This window comes from Anolis carolinensis, chromosome 3 (assembly GCF_035594765.1).
Source record: "Anolis carolinensis isolate JA03-04 chromosome 3, rAnoCar3.1.pri, whole genome shotgun sequence".
NCBI lineage: Eukaryota > Metazoa > Chordata > Lepidosauria > Squamata > Dactyloidae > Anolis > Anolis carolinensis.
Genome location: NC_085843.1, coordinates 273,429,253 through 273,439,835, shown reverse-complemented (window position 1 = coordinate 273,439,835; position 10,583 = coordinate 273,429,253). Strand labels below are relative to the sequence as shown.

General features: G+C 46.1%; 1 protein-coding gene across 1 annotated transcript; it reads left to right on the top strand.

Annotated features, from left to right (window-relative positions):
* The first annotated feature begins 4,747 nt into the window (after nt 1-4,747).
* Nucleotides 4,748-7,659, top strand: LOC134297901 (uncharacterized). The gene is made up of 2 exons (XM_062976778.1): nt 4,748-5,333; nt 5,462-7,659. Exons 1-2 carry the CDS (start codon nt 5,139-5,141, stop codon nt 6,305-6,307), a joined length of 1,041 nt encoding a protein of 346 aa, XP_062832848.1. The 5' UTR covers nt 4,748-5,138; the 3' UTR covers nt 6,308-7,659.
* The last annotated feature ends 2,924 nt before the right edge of the window (nt 7,660-10,583 follow it).

Below are 10,583 nucleotides of genomic sequence, written 5' to 3'. Positions count from 1 at the left end.
GTATGACCTACAGAGAATAGAAATATTTTCTTTTTTGGTTTTATACCCAGCTGTCAAGATATGAATCCAAATAATAAATCTCCTTAAAAATAAATATCAAGAGTATGGCATCTATATTTCCTGTTTTCATTTTGCAAACATACACAGCTTCATATCATATCCATGTGCACATGATTTCTGATGTATACAAATAACTGAACCCAAGCTGATGCAGAGAATACATCAGTGAGCCTGAGATTGAGCTGCTTTATGCAGCATCTAAGCAAATTTAAAAGCAATTCAATATTTAAAAGGAATCCTGAAGTGGGTCTCCAGAGGATGCCACAAGACAGAGTAACTGCCTTTGGGCTATTCTAAAATTCTCTCAGCTACATTATGTAAAGCCCAGGAGAGCAAGCTTTTTCAGGGAGATCATAAAATGTCAGCATTGATAGATTGATCAGCAAAGAGTAATGCAAGCAAACAAGTGTGGCAATATCAGATGGATTAGAGCTGAAATCTTATTTCTCTTTACCTGTGAGTAAGCCTTCCTGAGTTCAATAAAACTAATCCTGAGTAAACCTATAGATGACACACCTGACCTTTAACAAGATAAAAGTGAAATATCATAATTAACAGAATTTTCAATACGGGGGAAACAAAAACACTGACATGTGACCATAATATAGGTAGCTATTTTCCTTCTGATTCTGCATCATATCATCAGTGCTGCATAGTGGTGTCCGATGTTAGTTGGATAGTCAACCCATCTGAAATTTAAGTGGACTATCAAAGGTGGTAAACCTACTTGAGAATACAGAGTTCAGAAAATGCCTGTAAAGTTATCTAAAACCCAAAGCACATTTACTGCCCTCACTATGATGGGCCACATCTTCTTGGCTGGCTCAAAGTTCCCCATGCCAGACATTGTGAGTCAGGTAGAAACATAAAGAAAAGGGAGGTGACAGGGAGTAAAAATAAGAGGGATGGCAAAGCAAAGGGATAGGGAACAGATGGTAGACACAGAGAAAGGATAGCCCTGTACAATACTAGTAGGCAGCCTGGGCTGAGAAACATTCTTACTAAGATACTACTTGATCTACTACAACACTTGCTTTGGTATTCTGGGAGTCGTAGTGCCAGAGAAGCTTGGGTCCTTAATGGGAAAAAATGTCCATCTTTGTGATAGAACTTTGTTGAAGGAATAGACACATCCATGAAAGGGAGACCTTTGGAAAGCACGTAGTTATGAGAACTAAATGTAATCTCCAGTGGTTGCTAGAGAAAGAAAGCAATGAAGAACAAATGGTGTTTTCGGGTCTCTCATGGGGTTTCCTTTCTGTGCCCTTGGATGAAAAGGTCCAGAATGAATGAACTGTTTGGTTTCATTAATCAATTCATTCATCCAAATATTTATGTCCCACACTTTATCTAAAGATTTCCAGGTAGCATAAAATAAAAAACAACCTAATTAAAACATTATAAAAATAAAATGAATTTTAAAGGCTAAAAGCATATTTAAAATATTAACCTATTAAAGGGTTCAAATGGTTTAAAATAGTTTTAAAATGTTTAAATGCCATGTACATGGGGACAAAAGGGTTGTATAAAACTAATTAGAACCCAAAGGTTTTAGTGAGTTGCCATGTTTTCACTTGACAAAATGATAGTAATATTGGCACCAGTTGGGCCTCCAGGGAATGGTATTTCATACCTGGGATGTTGTAATACAGAGGTCCCTGTCCCGTGTCCTCACAACATATTAGGACAGAGAGAAAGACTGATCTGCATTCTTGGGCAGGCATATATGTGGAGAGGGGCTCCTTTAAATATCACAGTTCTCTTTCTGTTTAGTTTTAAATGTCATTACCAGCACTCTGAATTCAGACCGGAAACATTTTGGCAACTTGAGGGATGATATGGATCTTTGGTCTCACCCAGCAAGGCATTTTTAAGAATGATCCAAATTTCATCTAGAATGTTTTTCCAACATCTTCAAAGTTGTTTGTTTTTAATTTTTCCTTTGATCGCTGCCATAATATAGTACTGAGCCTGAGCTAAGGCTTGGCAACCTGTCTAGACATATCCAGCGTTTATTGTCGTATCATTAAAGACATAATTTCTACCGCAAAGAACAGGCCAGAACAGGTCAATGCTAACAGTCTCAACTGCCACTTATCCTCACTGAGGTCTGTGTGCAGGGTGGTGAGAAAGCCTGTAACTTTATGGCAGACCAGAGGAAAGAAATGGAAGGCATGGGTTATGAAATTAAAACCACTGTTTCAGCTGGTCTCCAGCTATGGAGTTAACAAGAGTGCTAGCCTGCTGCACTTGAGGAAGTAACTCTAAAGACTCTTAAGAGCAGCCCTATACGAGACAGACTTCAAGTCAATATGCACAGAAAGCTATAAGCAAGAATTCTATAAATGATAAGTGTCCAGAATTATGACCATGAAGCATACTATGGGCATGATATCCAATATTAGGAAAATTTTCTTATGCAGAAGGGTCCAGGGAGAAAGAGAAAATGTGTGTATGGCAAATTAGGAAGGATATATGGGAAAATATGTATACCTAGCATTCTTTACTCTGGTTGTTATTTGAAAGCCAGGGAAAGAAGAAGAAAATAGCACTGCTTATTCACATCTCTAGTGCCTAGATTTATATCTCAATTATGCACCAACTTGCAACATCCATACAATTAGTTATGCACACACTTACATGATCTTGGTGTGCAAGTTCAATAGGTACATAAATGGGTGCAAGAAGAAACTTTATCTCAGGTACCTCACACAGAGCCAGTTGGGTATCTTCTGAACCTGTTTATAAAAAGTTCACAAAGGGAAGAGGGAGTGGGGAAAGACTTTGGAAATGCAATGTTTGTTTGTTAGTTTTTCTGCTGAACTATATCACATTCTGACTTTATTCTCTGCAACAACTAAAACATACCAGGATGCAATGTGCACATTTTAGAAAGCACTGACCTATTTTTATCTCCATTCTTTTAATCCTTGAAGGAAAAACAACCTCTTAATGTTTAAAAATGGGAGTAGATCATATCACATCATTCTATTCATTTGGTCAGTTACATCCCCATACAAGGTCATTGTGAGGGCTCTCAAAGCCATGTTTTGGCTCTGTGGAATCTGCTCAAAGCATCCCTGATTAGTCTGATGATCCGGTCAGACCCACCTCATTTTCCTTTGCCATGACAGGCTTTTATTCTGTGGGATGGCCTCCGTTTTCAGTGAATCACTGGAACTCCTCCAGGCCCTTTTCATTAATTAAGCTCTGTCTGTGCAGCAGAAGCCGTTTTGCGTCACTAATCCAAGTCCCTTCCAACAGAGTCTGGGCCTTCTGCAGTATTGTAAACTAGATTATGCTGATGATGCTGCAAAGTCCATCTCTAGCTTTGACCTGGAAAACCTTCTCTTGTCTGGGTGTTTTGAAGACATAAATAGCCATCCCTCCACATTTGTAGGTTAAGCATTTGTGGATTTTATTGTTCACTGATTGCTGTTTTTTCCACTGCCTCCAGTGCAGCCCAACAAACTATGTTCACTTCAGACATTTTGCAAATCCTCCCGCACAATTCTGTGCTGAAGAGACCATGATTTGCTTCCCTGCTCAGTTATGGAAAAGCCCTGGGTGACCTTGGGCAAAGTCATTATTTCACAGTCTCATAAGAAGATAAAGGTGAACCTGCTCTGAACAAATATTGCCAAGAAAACCTCATGATGCATTCACCTTAGGGTCACCATGACTTTGAAATGGTTTGAAGTGAAATGGAACTGAAAACATATTTCTAAATGGATTATGTACACCCCTCAGTTATATGACTTTTACCTTTGAGCTACCCCCTTGTATTTGCAGGATTGTACAGTGAGCACTTAGCTTCAGGACTTCCATGGAAGCCAACAGTCATGGATGAACAACCCCTTTTCTATACAATGGCATAATCAAATGGTGTCCCTTACACAAAATGGCAAAAGTAAGCTTTGCATTTTGAAATTTTAGAAGGGAATAATTTCAAGATGTGGATGATGGAATCTGTGGATATGGAGAGACTACTAACATATGGTTTTACCTTTTTGGGTAAAGAAACTCACATGGAGCTTTTGGCTGGCTAGGAAAAGTGGTGACATTAGCACCATCCACTAGGCCTGTGTGATCAATGGAAAAAATTGTTTCAATACTCATAAAAATTGGGGAGTGGGATGAATTCCTTTTGAGGGTGTTTTCAAAATTATGAACCTAAATTTCTTTTGTAATTATAATGAAATAACAATTTTTTGTTAATTTTTCATTAAGTATTTGAGCAAGTGGGGAAAATGCAGGGGCTCATTTCTCCCTCCTTTTTAGAGCTATCATGGTGAAACTTGCTAAAACCATACCACACATTTTCCACTGTTAGCCCACCAAGTTTCAGAACTTCACACTCATCCACTACATTTTGGAGAAAATTTATATATATTTTAAAAAGCTAACTACAGTAAAACCCCGCTCGTTCGAGCCCCGCTCGTTCGAGCCTCCGTGCAATCCGAGCAGGTGAACGGGAAGGGCCGTAAAGGTCCTCCCCTTTCACCTGCTCGCTGGCGTGCGTGTTGCTAGGTAGATAGCAAGCTACCTAGCAACATGCACTGGGCGCTCGCCCCTTGGGAGGTGGCCCCTGTGTGTTGCTAGGTAGATAGTAAGCTACCTAGCAACACGCAGGAGGCACATCCCAAGGGGCGAGCGCCCTGTGCGTGTTGCTAGGTAGGTTGTTATTGTCAGGGTGCAACAAAGAACAGCATCATCAAAGCTGGTCTTTTCGCAACCTGACTACAAGAGGACAGAGGAAGGAGACCATTTGGCGGGATAGGCTGATTTATGACGGGGTCTGGTCTTCAAACGTGGGAAAGGACAAAAAGAAAGGGAGGTGTGGATGGAGAAGGAGGAGGGGGGAGGCAACAACCCCATATACTGAGGGGAAAAGCGGAAGAGGGTCAGTAAAAGCTTTTGCAGTCATCTTGGCAAGGCGGATTCAATAAAGTTTTCCATTGCGACCAGCGGTGTGAGCCTATTTCTTGGGTCCTACACCTTCCAGGAATGGACATTAAGCTTTTACTCCCTTTTTTTTTCCGGCTCATCCCGTGAGGAAAGGTCTTTCCGGTGAGAGCATGAACCCTGAAGGAGGAGAAACCATGAAGGAATTCCTCTTCCTGGAAGAAGAACAGGCGAACCCTCGAGGTGCTGAGGAGTTGAGAGAGGAAAGGAACCCATCGCCCGCGTTGAGCGAAGGGGGGACAGACCCCTCGGACCCGTCGTGGAAGCCGTTGACCTCCACCCAGTTACCCGCAGGCAGGGGAGTGACGGTGAGACGGAAGATCCAGATGGGAGGCGATTGGCAGCGAGACGGAGAGGGAGCCCCGGAGATGAGAAGGAGAGGATGGAGAGGAGATTAGATGCGATGGAGAAAATGTTCGAAACTTTCTCTCGACAGATGGATCTGATGCAGCGGCAGGTAAACGAGTCCTGGAGGGCGACAGTCGAGCAACGGGAGCAGAGGAGAGGGCTGCCTGGGAGAGGCACTGAACCCCGTCCCTTTGCCGGGGAGGGTCCACAGGACTATGAGGACGAGATGCCTCAGCAGGGGACATCAGTTTTCCCCACGGGCCTGTCGGGAAGGAGCCAAATGCCTGGGAAGGGAGAATTTCGGGTGAAGTTCAACGGGGACCCCAAACAGCTGTCTTATTTCATTACAAACGTAAGACACTTCATGGAGGATTTTGGGGACCAATTCCCTTCAGAAAGCGCAAAAATCCACATGGTGGGGGCAAACTTGAAAGAAGCAGCTGCAGACTGGCTAATGCAGATGTATGATACTGGTGCCCGGGAGCTAGCCTGCCTGGAGGATTTCCTAAGAGCCCTCCGTGAGAGATTCGAAGACCCTTTGGCAGAGGAGAGGGTGAAGGCCCAACTCAAAAGGATATACCAGGGAGGAAGGACAGTGTCAGAATACGCCCTGGAATTTAAAGCCACAGCGGGGAAGATTAGGGACTGGTCCGACACCACCAAACTGGAATATTTCAGGGCTGGTTTACGCTCTGAGGTGCTCGAGTGGGCTTTACACAGAGGAAATCCAAGAGACTTGGAGGACTGGATTTTGCTAGCGGGGCGCGTGGAGGTGGACCAACAGCAAATCTCTCGTCGTCCAAGGGAGAGCAACAGAATCAAACCCCCGACAGCAGCAACACGGCACTTCTCCCCTCGTCGCGGAAGGTCGACCAGCAGGGAGAGGAGAGCAGGGAGGGGGGCCTGCTTCGCTTGCGGGCGCGAGGGACATTGAGCGGCAGAGTGTCCGAAAGGGACAGGCGTGGAGACAAAAGGAGAGAGGCTTCACAGCCAGAAGCTGCCCCACCAGAACTCCAAACTAGCAAAAGGGAAAGCTGCCATGGCAACGGAAACGGCTTTAGCCCCAGGGCAGCTTCAGGCAGAAGAGATGGAGGAAGCGGAGGACCTGGAGTTACCGGGAAACGACCGGGATCTGTTTTGAACGCCCGGAGACAGATCGAACCACCAGAGGGTGACGGGGGTGAGTTGAGAAGAGTAAATTGTGACATTGTGAGAGTCAGAGTGAGGCTGTTGAACCCAGAGACAGGGATCCAGGTAGAAGCAGATGCTATGTTGGACTGTGGGTGCACGAGATGCCTAATTACTCCCGAACTAGCAAACAGGTTGGGGGTGGAGCCAAACCCACTAAAGACACCAGTAGTCTTCGCACAATTGGATGGAACCCCAGCATACGGAGTCCCAGTAACAGAAAAAACAGGGTTTTTAAGAATGACTATGGGTTCTCATGCTGAGACATTGCAATTTGTGATTTCAACAATGGCACATTTTGGGCGTTCCTTGGCTGAGATGGCAAAACCCTCAGATTGACTGGAAAAGGGAGACATTTACTTTCTGGGATGGAAATTGCAATTTTGTGAGTACCCCGAAAGACATAGAGGTACTGGAGCCAGAGGGGGCGATAGCAGCCACGTCACAGGGGGTACCATTGGAAAGCGTTCCCAGAGTCTACCATGAATTCACAGAGGTGTTCAGTGAGAAGGAGTGTGACCAGTTGCCCCCTCATAGGAAGACGGACTGTGCAATTGAAATAGACCCCAATGCCAAACTACCTAAGCCAAAACTCTATGCAATGTCGGAACCAGAGAAAAGGGCACTCAGAGAATTTATTGACAAAAATATAGAGAGAGGCTTCATCGAGCCATCTCAGTCCCCCATGGCAGCGCCAGTATTTTTCAGGCCAAAAGCAGACGGCCTAAGATTGGTCGTGGATTATAGAGGTCTTAACGCAATATCCACCACAAACCAATACCCGCTTCCCCTAATGTCAGAGATGTTGGCGCAATTGGGCGAGGCACGCATCTTTACCAAACTGGACTTGCGGGAGGCTTTTTATCGGATTCGAATCAAAGATGAAGACTGTTGGAAAACGGCTTTTAATTGTCACCTTGGGCAGTACCATTTTAAAGTTTTACCTTTTGGCTTGTGCGGAGGTCCAAAGGTGTTCATGCAGTTCATAAATGAGACCTTTCGTGACATGCTATATAAGGGGGTTATTATATATCTCGATGACATTCTTTTGTACAGTAAATCACTGTCTGAACACATTAGGCTGACTCGAGAAGTCTTGCGGAGGTTAAAGGAGAATCAGCTTTATGCTAAACTCTCCAAGTGTGAATTCCACAAAACGGAGTTAGACTACTTGGGGTTCCGCATTTCCACAAAAGGCATAGCTATGGACCCCGCCAAGGTGCAGGATGTATTGGCGTGGGAGCCTCCAAGGACTCGAAGACAGCTGCAGGGATTTCTAGGCTTTGCAAATTTCTATAGACAGTTCATCAAAGACTTTGCCAAGCTGTCTCTGCCTTTGACAGAATTACTAAAGACTAAGGGAGTGGGGGAGACTCGTAAGACTAAGACGCCGGGTGCGAAACTGAACTGGACGCCTGAGTGCCAAGAGGCGTTTGAGGAATTAAAAAGGAGGTTCACAAGTCAACCCATATTAGTTCATGCCCAACGGGACAAACCTTTTGTGGTTCATTGTGATGCATCAGAGGCGGCCTATGGAGCAATACTGTTGCAGGCCGATAATGAGGGTGCTCTAAGACCGTGTGCTTATTTATCAAGAAAGTTCACGGAAACGGAACGGAATTGGCGGGTGTGGGAGAAGGAGGCCTTCGCAGTGAAGGCTGCCCTATCCCATTGGAGGCATTTCTTGGAGGGAACCGAGGCCCAATTTGAGGTATGGACTGATCACAAGAATCTGCAAACTTTACGTACCCCTCAAAGGCTGAATGCAAAACAACTGCGATGGGCTCAGTTCTTTAACCGTTTCAATTTTAAGCTGAAGTTCTTTCCGGGGACCCAGAACAGGATGGCAGATGCCCTATCTCGAATGCCCGATGCAAACTATTCGGCCCTGGGGGAAGTCGGAACTGTGTTCACGAAAGAACAACTGGGTTTGATGGTGCAGACAAGGGCCACAGTGAAGGAAAAGCCCCCACCTAGTGGTCAACCACATGAACTGTCCCAGGAATTGAGGCTAGCTGCAGATGCAGACCCCTGGCTCCAGTCTCATAGGGATGAACTGTCTCAAACAGGGGGATTGTGGACTCACGGTTCCAAATACTATGTACCGGAGGAACTTCGGGGGAGGGTGCTGGCCCAAGCACGCTGGTCATTTTGGGTTTACAAAAAAATAGACAATTCTGGTGGCCAACCATACGCAAGGATGTAAAGGGTTATTTGCAGGAATGCCCAGTGTGCGCTATGGCAAAACAAAAGGTGGGCAGACCAGAAGGATTGTTGCAATCAGTAGCAGACCCCTCGAGACCGTGGATGGATATAGCTATGGACTTTGTGGTAGACCTGCCCAACAGCAACGGTTTCAACACAATCTGGACTATAATTGACCTGTTCTCCAAACAAGCTCACTTCGTGGCCCTTAAGAGACTTCCAACGGCACCCGAGTTGGCCAAATTGTTTCTGCAACACGTGTTCCGCCTGCACGGGTGTCCCAAGCGGATCATAAGTGACAGGGACTCTCAGTTCACATCGAGGTTTTGGAAGTCTTTCCTGGGTATTTTAGGAACTGAAAGGGCCCTGAGCACAGCCTTCCATCCAGAAACAGACGGAGCCACCGAACGGGTTCAGAAGACCCTTCAGCAGTTCCTCCGTTGCTACAGCACGTACCAGCAAGATCAATGGTCCTCGATGCTACCACTTGCCGAATATTGCATTAACAATTCGGATCACGCGTCCACTGGGGTCTCTCCGTTTAAAGTTGTGAACGGCAGAGATTTTCCGCCATTCCCCGCACTACAAAAGGAGTTGCCTTCTGACGAGAAGCCAGGGAATTGGGGCGAGAAGATCACTGCCGCTTGGCCTTCGGTTCAGGAGGCCTTGCGCACCGCCAAAGTGGATTACAAGAAATATGCAGATAGAAAGAGAACATCACCACCGGACTACAAAGTGGGGGAGTTAGTGTACTTGTCGACAAAGCACCTGAAATCCACACAACCATCCCGGAAGCTGAGCCCAAGATATGTTGGTCCCTTTCCCATTTCGGCCGTTGTGAACCCAGTGACAGTACGGTTACAATTGCCTCATAGATGGCGCAAGGTGCACCCAGTGTTTCACGTTAACCTGCTGAAACCAGTGCCAAACACTCACAGATGGAGTAAACCGGGGGCAGATCCGGTCCCCATTATGGTGAGGGCACACACCCATTTTGAAATCAAGGATATCCTAGACTCCAAGAAGTCTCGGGGGAAACTGTACTACTTGGTCCAATGGTCTTCACAGACCTTACACCCGGAATGGGTAGCAGCAGAGCATGTTAAAGCCCCAAAGTTGAGAAAACAGTTTCACACAAAGTTTCCCCATAAACCTGGACCATGATCCCGAAAAGGGGGGGGGGGTGGACTCTCTCTCTCCTTCTTCTTTCCTTCTCCTGGCTTATTCTGCTGCTGTTGTTCTTAGATTGTCGGAACTTTGTCTCTCCCCGCGGGGTCGTCGTCCGAAGGGGGGAGTCATGTCAGGGTGCAACAAAGAACAGCATCATCAAAGCTGGTCTTTTCGCAACCTGACTACAAGAGGACAGAGGAAGGAGACCATTTGGCGGGATAGGCTGATTTATGACAGGGTCTGGTCTTCAAACGTGGGAAAGGACAAAATGAAAGGGAGGTATGGATGGAGAAGGAGGAGGGGGGAGGCAACAACCCCATATACTGAGGGGAAAAGCGGAAGAGGGTCAGTAAAAGCTTTTGCAGTCATCTTGGCAAGGCGGATTCAATAAAGTTTTCCATTGCGACCAGCGGTGTGAGCCTATTTCTTGGGTCCTACACCTTCCAGGAACGGACAGTTATCTACCTAGCAACACGCATGTCCGACTCCTTCGCCTCGCCGGGCACTGTTGTTGCCGCCCCAGCGTGACGAAGGAGCCGAGGCACGGGTGGGCGGGTGGGTGGGTGAACGGGGAGGGCTTTTGCAGCCCTCCCCGTTCACCCACCTGCCAAACGAAGGGGCTTTCTTCCTTTGGCGAAGGCTTGGAG

What these genes read in the sequence shown, in the direction of transcription:
- LOC134297901 (XM_062976778.1), top strand. Translation starts at nt 5,139, where the DNA reads ATGAACCCTGAAGGAGGAGAAACCATGAAGGAATTCCTCTTCCTGGAA. An exon ending in CCGCAGGCAGGGGAGTGACG is followed by an intron (nt 5,334 to 5,461) that starts GTGAGACGGAAG and finishes TTCTCTCGACAG; the next exon opens with ATGGATCTGATGCAGCGGCA.